Genomic DNA, 22,972 nt, shown 5'->3' on the forward strand with positions numbered 1-22,972 from the left:
GTTCCCTTCAACACCTGGGACCCCCTCTGTGTGTGTGTGTGTGTGTGTGTGTGTGTGTGTGTGTGTGTGTGTGTGTGTGTGTGTGTGTGTGCGTGCGTGCCTGTGTGTGTGTGTGTGTGTGTGCGTGTGTGTGTGTGTCTATCTGTCTATCTGTCCCCCTTCTGCTGCTGTTTAATCCTAACGTGCGAAGCCTCTCATTCATACCGGACCCTAATAGCTTTGTAATTGGTGTGAGATTAGATTAGGTTATTGCTATTGAGTTAATTGATCAGATCAGCTCTGCTAGCGGCAAACAATAACACAGGCGTGATAAGATAACAACCCGAGAGCTTGACAACTGAGACCGGCAGATGTGTGAAAAGCTGTTTACACACGGCACACGCTTAATCATGCCCCGGTGAAATTGTCTATTATGTGAAACAGTAACCGGTTTAGGCTCCTTATCCATCTCAAAATCAAAAAATCTCCCTACCCATAATCCTACTCCCTAAAACCCATATTTCCTTTTCTCCAATCCTTAATGGATCACACATCTCACTGCATTATTAATGTGGTCATTAGCAGCAGAGAAGAGATGAGATCATGACTATTAGAAGAAGAATAAATAACTCTCTGGAAATGTAATTTTGAGTTTAATGAAAAGTCAGACTAGAATGGGAGGGAGGGAAAGACAGATGAATATGGAGATGGCAGGTGAGAAGGGTGTGTGTGTGTGTGTGTGTGTCTCTATGGTATGACCTCATGCTTTGCACCCACACGCACACAATCTTATTCTCATTCTCAAGGCTCTTTCTCTTAAAGCGAGACACTGGTGAACACAGTAACATTTTTATAAATAGCATAATGAAACTTTGCCATTTGATCACTTACATTAAAACGTCATGTTTTTAAGAAGAAAATCTATCATAAATCAGACCATTAACAACATATGAACACATCTTTCAGTAATAACCCCCAGAATAGTGCTGAGAATTATTATGGAAAGTTAAGTTGATGTAAGTGCTTTACAAGGAGAATTGAAAAGAAAAAGAAATAGTAATAGTATTTAAAGTTGGTTGTATAAGAGACATTACATTTTATTTAGCTGATGCTTTTTTCCAAAGCGACTTCCATTAAGTGCATTCAACCGTGAAGGTACAAACTCAGAACAACAGGAAACACATAAGTACTATAGCTTCAAATAAACAAAACTACAAAGTGTCACACGTACATAGAGAGAATCAGTTTTAGTAAAATAAACACCCAACTGTCCATTTAGGACCTTTTTATTTATACTAATATGAAAGAAGACAAAAAAGACCCCAAATCTCATAACTGAACAGTGCTTGAAAAAAACCGGCTGCAGTGTCTCGCATAGATAGTTTTCCCTCACTCCGACAGATTTGTCCTTCATCTCCAGCATTTGCAGCGATATAGCAGATCACATTATCACTGATATAACCTCCTGCCCTCGCCACCGTTCATATCACTATGGTGCCTCGGGCGAAAATACAAGTCCTAACTGTAGCCTACTCCATCTTAACACGCTTGTCTGGTGCGTGCGAGAGTAGGAGGTGATGGTGTGTGTGTGTGTGAGTGCGTGTTTGTGTGTGGGGACGAGGTTAATTGCTGGCACTGCCAAGAGCAAAGAAAACACCTGCGGGGGAGTTTCAAAATCACCATCTCTTTCTCATTCTCTCGATGACAGACAAAGGTGTTAACAGATCCGTGTTTCCTCAGTTACACGCAGAGAGAGACATGTAAGCACCTGTGTATATGTGGGCTGGCCCTGTCTAAATATACACTCCAAGCTAAAGCAGGACAATGGTACAGGTCTGCTAATGTCCCAGAGACACGGCAGGAAGAAAATACATAGTTTTTTCAAGTTTTTCATGCACTGGTCAATTTTGGGATTTTTGGCGATTTTGCTTCCATAACATGTCTTCTTTCATTTTAGATAAAAGGTCCAAAATGAACAATCAGTTATTTTTTTTATCATGCTTGCACTAAGAAAAGTGTAATACAAAAGATAACTGTATAATGTAAGTAATCTATTGGCAAAGTTACTTGATGATGTCTATACATTCTAAATGTTACCGTTAACCTGCAACGTCTCACATTAACACCAGCAATGACCAAAAACCACTAATTCAACAATTCCTTTTAGAACTTGTGTTTTCAGTGAAGGGAAAAATAAGTCCTTTGGTTAGGGTCAAGTTACAAATTAGCTTTCCAGCTCTGAACTGAAAACAGAAGGTTAGGGTTATAGCTGTCATTCATCATATCAACACTAGATGGTGATAAATGCCTTGTTTGGAGTGATGGAGCAATGGCCACTTCTGTGCGATGATCCCCTATATATGTAGAACTACATGTGTGTGTTAAAATGTAGGAGGGGTGAGCTAAATGTCATTTTGATTGCCATGTGTGTGACTCACCTGCATGTGTAATTGACAAAAGTAAAGACTTAACTTTAACTTAACTTATCATGTATTCAACTCATTGAGCTATACTCTCCTCTAAACAGTCAGAAAACTTAAAAATTCAATAACTTTAAAAATGTTAAACCTTTCCCCCCTCTCTGTCCTGTCAGGTTCCCGGGGGGTCCTGGCCCGAAGCGATCACAGCCTGAATCCCGGAGCAACAACAAGCCTCCAGAGCCGATCATCAGCCAGATCATAGACAAACTCAAACACATCAACCAGGTGAGCGGTCTACTTGCATGTGCCCTTTGGAGTCTCTGGGGCTATTTTCATTTCCAGGTGTCATTGTGAAAATGCACCTTTCTCTCTCAATGAATCTATTCTCTACTGACAAGATGTGTCAATGTCTCAAATCTTTTAAAATACACAGTGGCATTGACAGGAAACTTCTGAACGTTTCATTTAGGGCGTGTCGGAGTAGTGACCATTTTCTTCGGTATATTATCACAACCAAATAGAAAAAAAATGTTATCCCTGAAACACTATTTGAAGTTAGAAAGCTACCAGAAAAGTTTCTGTTTCACAGTTGGTGATTACAGCAGCAGGGCCAACCGTTTCCCTTACAAACATATTCTAGTCTTAAGTTTGGTTCCATGTGCTTCATCAAAATCGTTTTGTTTTGATTTATGATGATAGATTTATTCATAATTAACAATTACATGTTAAGAAAATATTTTTTAAGTGTCCGCTCTTCAAATGTAAACATATTCCCCGCTCCAGAATCTGCATAGTGCACCTTTAATAGGCACAATTCCACCATAGTGGCGACCAGACAAGACTCATCTTCAAGGGGGTCGCTGGGGCATGTTGTTGTGACGAACAGGAATTATGTCTTCCATCCCCGGTAAGCCTCAGCTGTCGTCAAGGCTGAAGCCCCCAACCCCACCCCCCCACTATTTTTTCCCTGTGCTGTCGTCGCTATGGGAACCACCTTGGAGCAGGCTAGCAAAGTGTAGAGATGCTAGCATGTAGCTTTAAAGTCAGTCAGTGTGTAGGGAGATGTATCAGCACCGCAGATCTGTCTGTATTTCTGTATTTCCTGGTGGTTGCACTTGTAGCTGTCAACGGGCCTTCACTGACCACCATTCACACACACACACACACACACACACACACACACACACACACACACACACACACACACACACACACACACACACACACACACACACACACACACAGGAAGATGCAAGCACGCACACACACACACACACACACACACACACACACACACACACACACACACACACACACACACACACACAATCACACTTCCAATTCTTTTTTTGTCCACATGCGTGTGTGTTTGAGCCTCTCTCTGGAGTGCTACAGGCCTGTCACCCTGGATTACAATCCTTCCCTCCTGTTTTAAAACAACCTGGGAGATCGAAGCAGTAACTATGGACCTTCATTTATTCCCCCTTGGACAACCAGAGACCCCTGAAGAAAAATACAGAGGGTTTTTGGATTGGGACACTGTAATTTTCTCATTTACTTTTGCTGTATTACCTCATTGGCGCCTGGTCCTGCTGTAAGTGAGAGAAGTGTTAAGTGTTTTCTCACCCCCCTAGACTCTTGCACTCTATGCATGTTTAAAAGATAACTCCAGTTTCTAAAAACATTTGATTGTTTTGGCCATATATTATATATTATATTATATTATATTGAGGTCTGGGAACACGGACACATTGCTAAAATAAAGTCTTATAGGGGCAAGGAACAAGAAAAATACAAAAGTGATGTTTTTGGTAAGAAAATGAGGTCAAAGTTGAATCAGGATGCTGCTCTGTTTACTGGCTTACAGACAGTTTGGGTGATAGTTCAACTGCTCACCTATATTTTCTCCTCACAAAAAATGTGGCTTTTGTCGAAGTTTACTTTAAGTCTTTATTGTTAAAAGCTTTATTATCTCAATTGTCTGACAACGTTTTAGCAATGTTTCAACTGGGATGAGAGAATACAAGATTTTTATCATAAATCGCAATATAAAAAAACCCTTACAAATTGTTGACTGTGTTGAATGTACTTTCTAGGGATTAGATAACATGTTTTATGTAAGAATTCTTTGATGGCTATCGTTATAACTCAGAGAATCGCAATTATTTTTGCGCCGGGATCGTCTTTCAAAGCAACATTCCCAGATCTCTACAGCTAAGCCAAGTTGTAATAAACCCCGGAATCATCCTTTTAATCTTAAAAAACACAGGACAGATGTGCACACAAACTAAATGAGCCTTTTCAAAACTTCCTGCTCTGACAGGGACGAAACATTTGTTCCCATATGATTACAAGCAGATCGGCTGCACTGCAGACTGTTTATTACCATGGGGGTCGGGTTTCCTGATCGTCTTTTGATGAGATTTTGCAAGAAAATGCAGTTTGGTGCAATCACTGAACTCATTGTGTTACAGACATTCATAGCTGCTGCAATCCCTTAGATGTGTGTGTGTGTGTGTGTGTGTGTGTGTGTGTGTGTGTGTGCGTGTGTGCGTGCGTGCGTGCGTGCATGTGTGTGCGCCTGTGTGTGTATGCATGGTGGTCAGCGGTAAAACAAATACTCACAGACTAAAACAATTGTAAGTTTGATCTTGTGTGTGTATGTGTGTTTGTGTTTGCATATGTGTGCGTGTGTTTGTGCGTGCGTGTGTTTGTGCACGCGTGTGTGTGTGTTTGTGTGCGCGTGTGTGTGTGTAATCAGAATCTCCTGGTAACATAACGCTCATTTTTCATTGGCTGCCTTGCTCTCAATACCTTTTTTGACTGTGTTTACATTCACGCCTGATATTTATGGCATGGGAGCGTTTAATCCCATATCTGATGACCGTACAACAGAGTCGAGCACATTTCTGCCTGAACTGCATCTTCCCTTTAGATCTCTACATCAATGGTCTGGATTAACATCTGACAAAAAGACACTCACCCACTCACTGCGCTCAATTGCATATTTCTTGCGCAGTAAAACTGTTTATGACTCAACGGCATTTGTGCAGAAATCAGATTACATAAATATTTCTCCCAGAAATCATCACTGTATTGAGGTGCACAGCATAACAGGCACGCCTTCACATTAGTATGATGCAATACAATACAGCAGCGAGGCTCCAAGTGAAAAACTCCCCTTTGGTGAAGTCTTCTTGGGCCTAGAGTAGACAGAGAGAGCTCAATCAACTTTATGGTAACTTTTGAGGTTTCAACTGATTGTGTTTACGTATCAACTTTAATTAGATTGTAAACTGTTTCTGCCATTGTGTCTAACCATTAGTCTGTTTACGGTTTGCTAATGCAAGAGAAAGACAAAGAGTCTACAGCTGCTCCATGAGGCTGCTCTTATTGTAAAGGCCTGGCTTTAAGCTACATGCTAACGTCTATCATGCTCACAAAATCTATGTGTCCATCAACTTGTCAATCGAATTATCTGAAGTTTTTCTAAAACATTCTTGTGAATTAATCCGGTGAAAGTGTGTTTTCATCCAACGGCTTTAAAGCAAATATATAAACCTGTTCATAATGACGCCACATGCTGTTTAGCTGTTAAACTGGTGTATGGAATAGATTTCAGACATTTTAAGGTGTTTCCATTCATTTTCCCTCTGAATCACAACAACACTCAAGAAAACATTTGCGAACAAAAGTTTGTTAGCTAAAATGGACCGCATCGTCTACCATAACATTTTTCATATTGTACAACTTGTATTAGTGCTTATTTGACAGCAAATAGCGACATATCACAGCTGATGGTCATGAATCAAAGTAAAGGGGGTTGTGTAATTCATGTAATAGATGTTGGAAAATTTCATTGGACATGAGAATCTTGGACTTGCTTGTGATTGGCCAGATTAAAAAAATCATGGAATCCACAGTTTATTTTATTTCACCTTTATTTAACCCTTAAGAACACATTCTTATTTACAAAGACAGCCTGGCACAAGTAATTAGTGTTTATCCACACACAGCAATCCCTCCAACAGTGGTGAACCAATAGCTTTCTTTGTTGTCCAGTTGTGATGCTAATGTTGCTAAAAACATGTCCGCCAATAGAGCCTGTTGATGTCATAGCAGGGATAACAGGCAGAACCTTTAACTTGCTGTAAAAACCTCTCTAAGAGTTTATTGACTACAAACAGTATTTGATGGTCCGAGCTGCGTGTTGTAAACAAACCTCTCAAGGCTGGAGAAAGTGATGTTGTCTTGTTAAAAGCGCTTTTTTTTTTACAAGGTCCCCGCCCACCTCGCTCCTCTAGTTCTAAAGACCACCGGCTCTGGATGCTGCACGGCTAAAAGCAAACGGACTAATTAACCACCTGATATGAGCGAACAGGCCACAACTCAAGAGAGATAATTGCTTTCATCTGCCCTGTTTATACACAGGGTGCATGAGGACAAGGCCAACAATGAGATAGTATGTGTAATGTGGAAGTTCTCCCGGAAAGTGCCACGCTGATTAAAAACTGCAGTATTTCAGTCTGGTGATGTGCCGTGTGTTAGAGCTATAGTGTGTAACTCTTTTATAAAAATTAATGCCGGTTTCATGCTAGCCATTGCCAAATGAGTTGACTCACAGTTGATTAGGCCTCCTCTATCAGCTCCACAAAACTCTCTCTGTATTTTTTCAGTATGGCAGTGTTTACAAACTGGTGTCAACCCCCTGACACTGGCGCAGGAGTTCAGAAAAATCCCAAGAAGAGCCCAAGAAATGTTTCATTTGTTGATTCTACTGCTAAGAAAAAACCTGAACGTATAGCAGAAGGTATAAAACCCATTCGCTGTCATCGAAGGCTTAACTCATGTAGATGCACCGAGTGTTGCTGTAATTACTCAGAATTCCTCATGGAGGGGCAACAGAAGTTACGCACTATAGCTTTAGGTCTTCTGATGTTGTCTACAGTGCTTTAAGAGCTTCAGGCTGAAGAAGAATGTGTACATTATTGTCCTTTAATACGTATTCAGCTCCACATTCAAGACATGGGTCACTCTCATATACTGTTCTTTACTAGGCCTACGAGACTCTTTTATCCTGCACACGTTTTCCATTTCAATGAACATTTCTTCTCTCTTTTGGCTCAAACAGAACACAGGGAATCAATGGTTCTTACAGCTTGTAGCTTGTGTTGACCCAATTTTCTAAACCACGAATCAGTCCCAGGCCCTTACGGTATGTGAGACTGTGTCATAAAACATAGGGGCTACACACACTACACTCTTCCAGCATGCATGGGGACCCCTCCTCAAAAAGAATCCCACTTCCTTCCAACTTTTAATCCCCCGATGTTCCATTCCTGCACTCCTCTAAGTGCTGTGTGCGTGACGCCGGCCCTGTGAAACGCAGCTATGCACCGGAAATGTGTCATTTCTCACGTTGTCAGTGTTGATCAGAGTATCAGCGAGATACTGAGACAGTCTGGCAGGGCGGCCATTTGCCTTTGTGCGTCTGTGTGAGACTAAACTAAACACCGAAAAGGGGGAAAGAAGAAGTAGAAAAAAAAATGTCTCTTAGCAGGTCACCTCGCCTTATAAAACAACGTTTTCTCACGCCCGGTGCGGCTGATGTCATGGCTGAGCCGCGGCCAAGTTTAAAGTGAACTGTGTGCACACTGCACTATAAATGGATGAAGAGAAATGGCTTTCGCCTTCCAGTTATTGCTTCTCGAGCTTGGAATCTTTAAACAGAGCGGGGACTGTGAGGAGACATGGAGATTTTTTTGTGCATTGCTTACACTGTGTAACACATTCCTGTGTAAGGAGGTCCTGTCTGTGCCGTGGGCCTGTATAGTATATGCAGTGTGTTAAAGCTGATAAACGTGTCACATTTTCCTAGACACTAAAGTTATCAATCGTCTCTATGTTTTATTAAAGAGAACTTCAATGTAGTCGGGAAAATGCATTAAAGGCGGAGTCAGTGATTCTGGAGAATGCTTGTTGGCAAAATCACTTTTTGTCAAAATCAGTGAATTTCGGTCAGCTACCTGTCTCTACTGTGACAACTTTTTTTGGTGTTAATACACAGCCTAGGCTCTGTAAACTGGTATGTTGCTAGCACATTCAGAAATGTTGTCAACAAACATTCTCCAGAATCACCGACTCCACCTTTAACATTTGTCTATGTTCTATGAAAGGGAACATTACTGTAGTTGAGACAATGCATTATTACTTTAAATGAACCCTTCTTGATTATCATGGGCCAACATAACTTACTTACTTAAAATCAAATGTAAAAAACACAGAAGTCCAAATGAGCTGCCTTACAGAGAGAGAGAGAGAGAGACAAAGAGAGAGACAAAGAGAGAGAGAGAGAGAGAGAGAGAGAGAGAGAGAGAGAGAGAGAGAGAGAGAGAGAGAGAGAGAGAGAGAGAGGTGAAGTCAGCGCTCCCAAATTAGAACATATTACTTTGCTGATGTGTTGCTCTTGTTCGGAGGGGGGGACGAGATGCGTTTGTTTTTCAGAACATCTGTTAAACTTCCCAGAGTATCCAGTTTCTCCTCCCAACGACTAATCTCACAGGAGATGGTTGAGCTAGTGGCAAAATAGGCCAATTATGTGATTGGCTTTTGATTACAGAGCGTTCCCCACTCATTTGTCGGATGAGTTTGCCATTTGGAGGGTCAGACCTCTTGGGATTATTCTGACAGCCTCGGTCTTGGCTACATGACACTCTGTGGAAGGGTTAGTGTAGGAATACCACGGCTATGAAAGACATCTTTGTTGGAAGATTTTTTTTGCTTTCGGCGAAACATCATTATTTCATGTTATGCTGTTAAGATTGCACTGTCATTTGTGGGACAACAAACAAGCTCGCGTGACAAAGCCTTTTTATTTTTTTCAACACCTGGTTGAAATGTTTTTAGCTTTTGAAGGTGGAGTCGGTGTGATTTACACACACATATGTTGCTAGCTATACGGTGGCCCCCCTTTGTTTACATACCATTTGTTTGCATGCCCATTTACAGAGCCTAGGTTGTGTATTAACACTGTTTTCGTACGTACAGGTAGAGGATTGTGAGGAGACATTCGCTCCTTTTTCTGACAAAAAGGGATTTTGTCAACAAGGTTTCTCCAGAATCACTGACTCCACCTTTTAATTCTTCTCTCTCTCTCTCTCCTTGTTCATTGCCTTTCTTTCCGTCTCACCAGCTGTGCGGAGTTGTGTATGACAGACTCCAGCTCTGTCGCCCTGCAACGCCCCCCCCATCTCCTAAACCCCCTAGCCCCCCCTCTCTCCCTCTCCCTCTCCCTCTCCAAAGCTTCCCAGTCTAATTGAAGCCAGAACCTGGGAAAATCCTGCAGGTATAGGCTGTATAGCAGGACAGGAATCCAGGGTGGAAAATAAACCAGATCCCAAGCGCCACAAATTCCATCACGCAGTCTCACTTCCTCCGCGCCACCGGAGCCCTGGCCAGCGTGCGCTCAACACCTCGTGCACGCTCCTCAAGACAGAATTCACCTCTCTCTCTCTCTCGTTCTCTCTCGTTCTCTCTCTCTCTCTCTCTCTCTCTCTCTCTCTCCTTTTAATATATAACTCACACACACACTTAAGACGGGACACTTTTTACTGTGAACACTTGTAGCAGTTAATCTTAAACACACGTAGGTAATTCTTCTAGTTAGGAAGAGCAAAAGCAGACAAACAGACAGACACATTCCCAGTCAGGGCAGATACAGCCGTGGCATACAAGCGTGCAGGTAGCAATAAAATAAAGCAAGACTTCAAGTAGACTTTGAAGAAGTGCAGTTCAATGTGCGTTATAATTACAGTAAAAGATAAAACGGTTGTAGCATCATGACAAGCACAGCATGCGTTGGATTTTTCCCTACAGACTAGAGTGTGCTTAGAATCTAATAGACTGTCAGACTATAGGCCCGCTGCTGTTCTGTAAACTTACACTTGCTAACCTGGCCATTATGCTTGCTCCAGTCAAAGGGGCTGACTCCTGTTTGATGTTATTTACTGAGGCTTTTTGAAGCGTTATTTAATATACGCCCTCAGGCTCTGTGTCCTCTCGCCTTCCCAGATTTTTTATGTGTGTGAAGAACGACTTGCTCTGGAAGTAGAGGATGAAGGAGGGCTGTTTTGACGCTGTAGCCTATATCGTCCCGGGATAAGCCATGAGGGTTCTCTAAATGAAGTGTGACACCTGGGGTAAACCTCTGAGGAGCTGCAGGGCGGCCATGGAAGTATTGAGATGATTTTTTCTTTATTTTTCTTTACAATGTATTTATTTTCTTTTTTCTTTTTCCTTTTTTTCACAACACAATGAAACAAACATTCCAACAAAATACATACAGTTTATATAAAAAAAATAAAAAAAATATAAAAGTGTTTTTAAGTTAGAGTACAAATACACAACTAAAAAAAATACTCTGGTACAAGTGAAAGTCCAGCATTGAAATGGTTATATAAGTAAAAGGAGAAAAATCCTACAATTTGGGAAGCTGGTACCATGACCTTTTTAGGGCATACAGTATTTGCATTAAAATGACTATCATCAAAATCACTAGCAAATCAATGTATCGATCGATCAACCAATGTTTCATGTGTTCTCGTTGGCCAAAATGCAGTTCGGTAGTTTACACTATTTTCTAAACTCTTCAAACGTGTGTACAAATCTGGTACATATTGTTATTTATTTTTTCACAAACTATTTTTATTGAATTTTCTTTTTTATGCAAACATTCAAACATTTACAACCCCCACTAAATTAAGTGGAGTAAAAACTACAATATTTCCCACTTAATTGTAGCGGAGAAGATGTATAAAATAGCATTAAAAGAAAAGATAATGTAAAGGACAAGTGCCTGAAACTTGAACTCAGTTACATTCCACCTCTGGTTTTCATAGTCAGTTTCCCACACACGCATGTTGCCCCTTCTTCCGACTTAAAGGCAAGTTACGGATTTGAGGAGTTATGGTTCCTTAACTCTAGGAATCCAACTATCATCCCCCCCTCTACACACACACACACACACACACACACACACACACACACACACACACACACACACACACAGCCCTCTCCCCTGCTGGCTGGGAGGTCAGACGGAGCATGTGAGGGCCCTTTTCCTCCCAATTAGTCTGCCTGCTAATGAGGCCCAACCATCCACTACTACCAGTGCTGCTGCTGCCACCCATTTCTCCATACCTCCATACCTCCACCTCTCCCACGCACACACACACACACACACACACACACACACACACACACACACACACACACCACCAGCCCTGAGGCCTAAGTCGGGGTCGCCCCTCTCTACCCGCTCCACCCCTTTGCTCCCACAGCTCCACCACCCCACTGGGTATAATTATCACGCAGCCGGCTTATAAAAACCCTGCTGCACAAGCCAGGCAGCCTGCTCGGTGACCAGCAACCACAGCACACACTGTTTTTACCTCTGTGTGTGTGTGTGTGTGTGTGTGTGTGTGTGTGTGTGTGTGTGTGTGTGTGTGTGTGTGTGTGTGTGTGTGTGTGTGTGTGTGTGTGTGCGCGTGCGTGCGTGCGTGCGTGCGTGCATGCGTGTACTTGTGCAACTATTTTTGTGTGAACCAATTTGAGTATGAGACCTTAGGAGTGGGGACATTTTAAATTTTTGGAAAGTGAGGACATTTTGGCCGGTTCTCATGCCTGTCTGAGGGTTAAGATTATGTATGTTTTATAGGTTCAGGTTAGAATAAAGTTTATGTTATGGTTAGTGTAAGGGTTTAGGGTTAGGCATTTAGTTTTGATGGTTACGGTTAGGGTAAGGGGCGAGGGAATGCATAATGTCAATTAGTGTCCCCACAAGTACAGGTGTGTGTGTGTGTGTGTGTGTGTGTGTGTGTGTGTGTGTGTGTGTGTGTGTGCGCGTGTGTGTGTTTGTTTTAAGTACGCTGTGGGCTTCTCTTTTTCCTCAATCTAATATTTCTTTGAGCTGTCAGTGAGCGGCGACATGAACAGCTGAGTCTTCCTGCCGCGGCCTCTGATCTGATCCACACATCCTGGGACTGTTGTTACTGCTGTGCACACACACACACACAGACACACACACACACACATACACACACACACACTTACTCACTCACTCCAAATAGAGGCCAGGGGTCATACTTCCGGTTTCCTGTGTGTGTGGGTCATGAGAGGGTCTCCCTGTGCGGGTCATGCACCTCTCTCTGTTCCTCCTCTGCCTTTTGTTTGGGCCGGCGGGGCCTTCAGGGGGCTGAGGCTCCTCTGTGGACCTGTCAAAGTGTTAGCACTCCCTGACTTCATCATTCCTCTGACACGCCACACACACACACACACACACACACACACACACACACACACACACACTCACACACACACACACACACACACACACACACACCACTTCAGCAGTTCGTTTCATCTTGCTAAACACCCATACCTTGTCCGTATGTGGTAGTACTTTTTCCTCTGTCTCTTTTTTTCATCCATACTTCCTTTCCTTTTTTCCCTTGCACTCTTAAAGCTGTAGTGCTTAGCTTTTTCACATAAATGAATGTCAGTTACATTCAATCCATCGCCAAACGAGTTGACACAAAGTTGATTAAGCCTATCAGTGCCCAATAAATGTTTCAGTTGTTGATTTTACTGCTATAAGAAAAACCTGGACGTAAAGCAAAAAGTATTAAATCCATGCATGTTCACCGAAGGCTTACCTCATGTAGATGCACCGACAGTTGTAATTCCTCAGAATTCCTCAAGGGCACAACAGAAGTTACGCACTATAGCTTTAAGCCATTTCGTGCGAGCACAGGCCACTCCACCCTCCTGTTGTCTGTTACTGCTGCTACATTATGAACCATCCAGAGCTCTCAGGTCGTCTGGGACAGGTCTTACTTTCACTCCCCAGAGTCAAGACATAAAACGGAGAGGCAGCTTTCAGTTTTTATGCACCGCATATCTGGAACAAACTCCCGGAAAAACTTGAGGTCTGCTGCAACTCTTAGCTCTTCTAATATACGTTTCTGTTTGCTTTCTAACCAGTAACTTTTTATTTGCTTGTTTTATTGTCTTTTAAATACAATTTCCTTAATTTTTTTTAACAATCTACTGCTTTTTTTATTATCTCTTAAAAGCAATTATAAAATATCTTATCTAAATTTTTTTTTACTGCTCCTATAAATCACTTAACATTGCCTTGTGTCTGAATTATACTATATAAATAAACTTCCCACTAGTCTCCCACTAGGTGTGATCATGGGACAGCCAGGCAGTGACAGTCTGCTGATGTCGGAAACGGTTTCTTAGCAACACATGACTCTGGGAACCTTGGCGATAACGTGTAAAGCAGACCAACAGCAGACAAAAAGAGATTGTCTAACGGTTGTAATCTGATTTAGCAGCCAGCGGCCTGTGTGCTGGAATGAGACTTTATTTCTGAACTATTAAACCTCACGCAAACAATCAGCCATAGATAGACACAGACATAAGACAAGATCTTTTATTTGGTTAGTCTAAAAAAAAGAAAAAGATTGAAAATTGTTGTCATACCAGATATATTTACTGTAACACGAGATGGACTTAACTTTGTTTGTTGATGCCCCATGCCTTTATCACAGAAAGACACAATGGTTCATTCTTCACACGGTAACATAGCAATCATGTATTTAATCTACTATTTAAAGGCGAGACACGGCAGACAAAATTATATTTTTTTCGAGCTTTGCTTAAGTTCGAGATGTTTGACTATTTTGCTTCCATAACATGTCTTTTGAAAGGTCCAAAATGCATTGCATATGGCATTATCTCAACATAAGTTTTTGTTCAATACTCTGCACCAAAAATGTCAACTTCCAAAGCACTTACAACATCTACGCTTTCCATAATCGTTCTTAGCACTATATTCTGAAGGTTATTACAGAAGGATTCGTTCATATGTTTTTAATTGTCTGATTTATGACACATTTTGTTCTTAAATACATGCTGAAAAAGCATTTTTAAGACCTATATATTTTTTCATATATAAAACGATAGTTAAAAATGTGACCCCATTCACCTGCAGTGTCTGGTCTCGCTTTACAGTAAATGTATAAAGAGAGTTTTCATTAGGTTCCAAAAATTATCCACCAGAGGAACCAAGTCTCTTCCTGCCAACAAAGTCTAAACATTCATTCAGGGTTCAAATCCAAATGACAGGAATCTGGAAATAGCCTTATGGGCTTAGTCAGAAAGGTGGAGTGGACACACGCCCAGTTTAACACAGGACTGGAGAGACTTTCTGTTATTTCTTCACTGTTTTTTTTTACTCTTCCAACTGGAATTAACATCAGGAAATTAATCTTGTCTGAGGCTGGGCTCCCATTGTGTGTGTCGAGTGTGTGTGTCGTGTGTGCTGTGTGCATGTGTGTGTGTTGTGTGTGTGTGTGTGTGTGTGTGTGTGTGTGTGTGTGTGTGTGTGTGTGTGTGTGTGTGTGTTTGAGTGTGAGTATGGGCGCGTGTGTGTTGTGTGTTCACGTGTGTGTGCATGTGTGTGTTTGAGTGTGTGTGTGTGTGTCGACATACTCCACGACAGACAGATAGAGGAAGACAAGACGGTGAAAGGAAAAAGAAAAAGAAAAAAGCTCTAGAATGAGAGAGCACACTAAAGGTTCCAATGACTTCTTTACATTTCTCGTTCAATAAGAGTTGAGTAATGGGTTTGGGTGAGTGGGTGGGAGTTTAGGGGAAGAGGCTGTGTCGTCCTGAAATGCTTTCCATGACTCACCCTGGTGAAAAGTGCCTCCTGTCATTCCGCTAGCTATCTGTCTTTGTCCCGAGGGCGTAGCTTTGGTTGGGACAGCTACCCTGCGTTCCAAATCACATACTTTTCTTTGTAATAATATAAACTACATACTAAAGCATGATGGTTTGCATGATTTTTAATGCAATTGGATGTATTAAGGAATCCAGTTTTTTTTTGCATACTGAATTTGTTGCATGTACTGGGACATCCTATATATTTTTCTGGCATACTAAAGAGTATATTGGAACACAGGGCAAATCCCCCCCAAATTATTAGTTTCCATCCTGTTATAATGTACAACTCAGCTCAAGCTATGGTTATATCTCATATAAGTTAATCATTTACAATGACACAATATTTCATTATAATGACATTGATAATGACAATTCTGTTCTCCAAACATATTGGTTGGCACATGTCCCTAAATCAAATGAAATCAGTTTTATTTATACAGTGCAGCCCAATATCACAAATAGCCATTTGCCCTTATTAGGGTTCACAGTCCGTACACAATATGGAACCCTCGCTCTGCCCTTAGAAAACATATTTGTAAGGCAGTAGCTACTATCTTTATTTTCCGTATTGTTATGTTCAATGAAAAGACCATACAAATTGCATGGTGTATGTCACTCATCCCCAATCTCCTTGCTATTCTCCTGGCACTCTCCTCAGAATAGCACACACATCTGCAAACCTGATCCAAACATAGCCGCTAATTGAACCTAAGTGCATTAGGGGAATAAGGAAAGTTCCATTTCCTTAATGTATCATGAAAAATTGCCTGTGCTGAAAGGTCTTGTGTTTTCCATTTGTCTAACACAGTGACCCGGGCAACGGCTGCTACACTGATTTAAAAATATACAATCTGCCATGAGCTACGTTTCTGCTTTTTACAGGAGCTCTGAGATAAATATGAGACAATTAAGAGCGTGAGTGTAAAATACAGCAGTTTATTATTTTTTAACGAGAGGTCTGGAATGCCCCGGAGTATGACGGTTATATAGTGATGTAATAAGACCGATCGCCTTCTCACCTCAAAACAGCTTTTTTTGGCTTCTATTAAAAAAATACATTATAGTAACTTCAGTTTGGTTCAAATTAGGGCTAATTTTCCTTTCCTTATTTTTTCAATTATGATTTTTATTTATTATTTCCTTCACAGGCATTTAGACAAGCATTCAACTGTATTTAATAGATTTTTATTGCAAAAAAAAACAGAACACAACACCAGCATGTGCTAATAAAATAAAATAAAATAGTAAAGCTACCTTATATTAAATATTTGAATTAGGCCTACAAGTAAAATAACAAATGATCATAATGATATCATACACTAGATAAAGGCCTGCATTTACAGTATATCCCCATGCATTTTAATTTGTTTGCATTTTTACATGCATGCACAAGCACATACACAAACACTCTCTAAACATACTTACATGAACAACATATACATGGTGGATCCTTGACCTGGAAGGAAAATACTCCTTCCCCTCACAAAAAGCAGTTTGTGACAGAAAATGAGGGTCTCTTTTTATTTTTTTGTGTGGGCCACTGTTGGGGATATAATGCAATTGTTCTCTTCAAGTACATCACTGTGACTTGGGAATGGCAACATTGCTACAAACAAATGCTAACAGTACAAGAAACAGCAGTAGTAAGACAATTAGAAAGGTTGTATACAAGGTTAGCCAACCTGATCTAGAAGAGAAACAAAGTAAACTAACCAAAACTTTATTTAGTTTTCCGGTAGACCTCCCTGTGAACTTTGCCCTGCTCCTCTTGCTGTTGTGTATTTCTCTCTGTGTGCAAAGAGAGGGATCAGGGAGATAATTTGGCTGAACTGTAAGCTTGAATATCTGATTGTAAACTAAACACACATGTTTCTTATCCTCCTCTGTTGTAGCAATATCCCCTTGCAAGTCTTTTTTATAAGATCTAAGCACATTCCAAATAATGCACTGTAATGGCTAACGTGTAAGCAAACACTTTGCAATTTACACATCCAGGAGGAGACACAAAGCAACATTAGCATTCATTTGGAGTCTCGCCTCAGGCCATTCAAATGAAGTTTAGTCCAATATTCATTCTCTCTCCATTGTCGACCCTCCAGAGAAATATCTTTAGCTCTTTAACGGCTAAATGCTTCACTGTGTTTACCGCTAACCTCATCCCGTGGTGTTTGGTGCAGGTGGAGAGAAATGTATTTTTTTCTTCGTTTTTCAGCTGCTGTCTGTGGCTGAAGATTGATGGGAACCAAAACAGTAAAGTTGAGGGTTATAAAACCATAAAAATGAGCTGAAAGATGCTAAAAAGATGGGAGGAACTGCAGAGTTATGATATTTTTCTGTGGGTTTGTATCTAAATGTGGCCCAAATTCACATGACACATGGTCATCTGACCTCTGCTTAAGGCGGGTCACTGCAGGTGAATAGGGTTCATTTTATTTTATGCTTATACAGTCCAGACATTTTTCCAGTTGATTACTCATTACACTTTCCTTTTCTTTTTTACAACTTTCTCAGAAGTGTTTGAATAAATGTGCAGATTTGGCAATATTTAGCTTATACCCACATTTGCATCTCTTTAAAAGACTCAAATCTACATGTTGGATAAAGCTACAGTTGAAATCTTTATTTCATTTGTACAACATGTTAACACCATATGAACCAATACCTTTTTAATGACTTGCAGAACAGTGCTGGAAATGATTATGTAAAGTTTAGTTGATGTGTGTGCTTTAGAAGTTGACAGACATGTTATGGCAGCTAAATAGCCCAAAACCATCAGAATTGACCAGTGCTTGAAAGAACAATACTTTTCCCTCCAGTATCCCTCCTTTATATAAAAAATGTTGATCAAATCACTTCTATGGCTGTAAACTGTATAACTATAAACCCCTGAAATCAGGTCAGCTGTTTTCATCACTACAGTATGCAGCATGTTCTAGATTTCTAGATTTGTTTGCATTTCAAAACTCGGAGCAATTATGGAAAGCATCAACATGAGACGGTGAAATGACTGAAAGCGCCGTGGCTTTTGTTATGAAGCGTATTGTAAGCGTTGGTGTGTTTGGGAAGCTAAACCCTAAACGCTGTAGATTAGATTAGCAGACGAGATGTGTTGAAGCATTGAGAGAAACATTCTGAGCAGCAGATTCCGTCTGGACCGAGTCATGGAGCGACTTGTCTGGGCAAGTCCCAATGCGCGGAGAGGAGGACATAACACACACGTCTGATCCCAATCATACACACACACAGACACTCACACACACACACACACACACACACACACACACACACACACACACACACACACACACACACATACACACACACACACACACACACACACATATATACACACACACACTGAAACACACACACAGACACGGACACTGAAACACACACACATACACACACACACACACACACACACACACACACACACACACTCACTCGCATGAACGCAAGCACAGACACACACACACACACACACTGAAACATACACACACGCACACACACACACACACGCATGCAGGCATACACACACATACTGAAACATACATTAGCACACACACACACACACACACACACACACACGCATGACAATACGCCCCTGTCTTTTCTTTTCTATACGCTTTATCTTCATTACTCATCAACCGCTGCATGTTTCTCTCCCAACATCACTCACTCACTTCAACAGTTACTACATTCATTCTAAAGATATTTGTGTCTTCTGAGTATCTGTGATTTATGGTCACGATGCGTCAGGATCTTACAGAGGAGCAGTCGGGCCATGGGGTGAAAAATTATGAGAGGAGGAAGATTGTTTTACATTATTCACTCAGATCAAAAAAGACAACATTTCAATAATAAAGTGGAAATACACATTTTGAGAATAAACTCAACAGTTCAAGATTGTGGTAAAAAATGTAAAGATATTGACAGATTCAAACTTCCAGCATCAATAACTCATAAATAAGATTTATTGAAACACAAACTATGCATCTTTGCTATTGTCATAAGGCAGACAATGGGCTACAACCTCATTTTTACTGAAGTGAGACGCCCTATAAGCTCTACTAATAACATTGCTCTCTATGTGCAGCGGGCCGTGAGACGAGAGCACAGGGACCGTCTACAAAGCCGGGAAACACTCTTATACCTTCACTCTTATACAGTGCAGTGCAGTTGTTAGTCGAGCTTATAGAGTATGTCTCATTTCAATAAAAATTTGCATCGATTGTGTTTTAATAACGTTTTACTTGTGAGTTATGTTTGAATCTCTAAAAACCTTTCCAACTTTACTGCAGACTTAAACTATCCAGTTTATTCTTCCATTGCATTTCCACTTTATTTTCAACATTTCGTCCTTTTTCTGCAATTGAATAAAGAAAAAAAAAAACTTCCTCCTCTTCCTCACCACTCCCCCCATCCCTAACCCTAATACCCTTCAGTAGGATCTAACCAGCAGCTCATTCATACACAGACCACAGCTGACGATCAGTGAGAGCAGGTTGATTCCTATCAGCGAGGGAGCGCAGGTCAAACCGGTGGCTGCTGCTGCTGCTGCTGCGCCCTGGGGCTCGTTCTCAGCTGTCGTGTGGAACAGTGACCCTGTGTGGAGTTCATGTCATGTGTGTGGGAGGCACGCACACACACACACACACGCACGCACACACACACACACACACACACACACACACACACACACACACACACACAGTGACACTCTGCGGTTGCTGTGTCTCTGTCTGGGCCGGTCCTGTATTGAGCAATAGGCCACATGTTTGGGCTTTGTGTGCAGCGGGCCGGTGTGTTTCCTTGGTGTGACTTGTGCTTTTTGTGTTTTTCTCTGGGGTGGAGAGAGGTGAACCCTGCGGCCTGCGGGATGACTTAAAGTCGCCCTGATTACATGTTCTACTGTGTGTCCAGCTGTCCAGATGCAACGCTCACAAAAATACACACACACACACACACACACACACACACACACACACACACACACACACACACACACAGAGGAACGACAAAGGGAAGAGTGAGAGCGCCAAATTTTGTCCGCTAATGGAAAACATACTGAGAACTATCCCCCCAAAAATGTCTCTTTTATTTGTTTCCTCCCTACTTCCTTTTGCTTTAAGTTTTTTGTATTTTAATTGGAGAAGATTCCAGCCCGGCCCGGAGCTGAGTTGAGTTGAGTTGAGGTTTTTCTCCCTTTTTGTGGTTGAAATTTTGGAGGCTCATGCCGGATCACGCTGTGGCTAAAGAAGCCCATTGCCAAGAAAGCAGCGTCACTTTCGACACAAACACACACCCCACCCCTTTCCCCGCTACCACAGTCGTGACACAGGCATGTTGGCCAGTGGGCACAAGCCACAGCTAGGCTCAGAGAAAGTTGGTACTGCCCTGCCAACCTCCCCACACACACATACACACATACACACACACACACACACAAACACACATACACACACACACACGCACGCACGCACACCCACCCACCCACCCGCCCACCCACAAAGACACAGACACACGCACACACACACACACACACACACACACACACACACACACACACACACACATACTGAAACACACACTAAAATGTACACACACACACACACACACACACACACACACACACACACACACACACACACACACACACACACACCCCTGTGGAGAAGGGCACTGCTCTATGCTATGGCTCATTTAGGCCAATGCTATGATTTAGCCGCCTGTTTTTCTCTTCTTCCGCATCTGCTGTACATCTGCTGCTATTTTTGGCTTGTTGTACATTTTTGATCTTACTTCCTTCATATGTGTGTTTCTGAAGCTGGATTTTAAGATTCTAAAATGTTCAACTCTCTGATGCTGTTTTTAGCCTGTGCTAGCGCCTCTAGCGATGGTTTAACACTGCTTTAGTTCAGACTGAAATATCTCAACATCTATCACATCGGTTGCCAGGATTTTTAGTGCAGACATTAACGATCCCTAGAGAAGGAATCCTAATTTGTTCTAGTGTCGCTAAGATTGAAGACATCTTTGAATTTTATTGAAATGTTTTGACAACACTCAGTTAGATTATCATGACATTTTTTCCAAATATCTACGATCCCAAGAGGATGAATCCATAACCACTTTGATGATCTTTTGACTTTTCCATATCCAGGCAAATATGTCTACATCGCCTGCGTGAACTGTTAAACTTATCAAGTGTTTCAATATCAAATGATATGCAAACTTACATTCTTACAGCGAGTTATGTGCAGAATGCGTCACCAAGTGCATTAGTGTTTACTTATAAAGAAAAAATTCCACGGCGAAACACTGATGAATGCATAAACAGGTCATTTACTCATGTAGCTTCATCATCAGGTCAAAATATTAACGTTTTAAATTCTTTGGAATATAACCAAATATCTGCAAAACAAACAAAATGTACGTTCCCACCAGCCTCTGCTTTGAATAACTTCACTGCTGCATTCAACTGCTGTGAAATGCAAAGTGATAGAATGTTAAACTTGCGATAAGAAGTGTGATAAATTGCGATTATATTTACTAAAATCATTTGATAGCCGTAGTCTTAACACACTTAACTGAGATGGTAAACAACACTATCCCTGCTAAACATCAGTATATAAGCGTGGTCAGTGTGAGTGCGTTAGCATGCTGAGTGCTGCTGTGTCTATACATTCCCACAGACTATCATAGTGTAGTGTTGGTAGTTTCTTCTAATGTCAGTACACATAGAATCAGGGGACAGCGTGTCTGTTTGTGTGTGGAGGGGAGTTGGTGGCAGGTGGTTAGTTACACTCGGCAGACACACACACACACACACACACACACACACACACACACACACACACAGCGCCAAACAGGGGGCACAACAGTTGGCTGTCAACATTTTCCCCCTTGTGTACCTTTTTTTAGGATTTGTTCTAAAATACCCAGAACCACATCTTTCTCTCTCGGCTTTACAAGTGTTTGTTTGCCCGTTTAATTGGTTTGCGAGTTGCCCCCCTCCCCTCTCTCCCCCCCAGACCCTCCCTCCTCCTCCTCACAAAGTTGAGTTGACTACGTTGCCAGGAGACCGACCATAAGAAGGAATTCCAAGACCTCAGTAAATCTATGAAGGACCCCGGGAAATTGAAGGCAAACATGGATCTGTCTTTAACTGCACAGTTCAGTCGATTAAACGCCCATTCATCGAGTGGAGAGGTTGTTTCTGGGACATGTTTTAAAGGAGCAGTGTGTAAGAGGCTATAAGAGAATTATTGCGTCATCTATTGGTGAGATTCTATGTTATAACGCTCCATGTATACCTGTCTTATACCTGGAGACATTATATAATCTACTGTTGCCTTCAAGGATAATAAGCTAGTTACAGGTGGCATCATCCACCACTGCCTCAAGTCTTTCCACAATATCAAGTGATGAGGTGAAGATGTATTTAGTCCATAGTACTTCTTCTTTGTCTTATATAAGACATATCACTATATATAAAAACACATTAGGCCGTTAAGTTTGTCCCTTCTGTGATACTGTAGAAACATGGCGGTGCAACATGGCGGCGCGCCCTGATCCTATGTAGATATAAAAGGCTCATTGTAAGATAATAAAAATAAACTTTTATTTTCAAGCAATTACAAACTAATTAAAACACACTTATGAATATAACATTCTATTTCTAACAAGTCTGTTCTGAAAAATACCAATTCCCTTTACACACTGCACCTTTAACATGACACCTGAGGCCTCTAACAATAGCCACACAGATCAGCTGTCCT

General features: G+C 41.4%; 1 protein-coding gene across 1 annotated transcript in view; it reads left to right on the top strand.

The window, feature by feature from the left end:
* gpc3 (glypican 3) overlaps positions 1 to 22,972 on the top strand; it is a gene marked incomplete at both ends in the record, with an annotated part of 146,622 nt that overhangs the window by 100,110 nt on the left and 23,540 nt on the right. Inside the window, one exon of the mRNA XM_080036106.1 lies at positions 2,573 to 2,684. Coding sequence (XP_079892232.1) covers positions 2,573 to 2,684 — 112 coding nt within the window. The remainder of the gene's footprint in view (positions 1 to 2,572; positions 2,685 to 22,972) is intronic.

The sequence above is a fragment of the Ammodytes marinus genome (genome assembly GCF_949987685.1).
Source record: "Ammodytes marinus genome assembly, chromosome: 10".
NCBI classification, from domain to species: domain Eukaryota; kingdom Metazoa; phylum Chordata; class Actinopteri; order Uranoscopiformes; family Ammodytidae; genus Ammodytes; species Ammodytes marinus.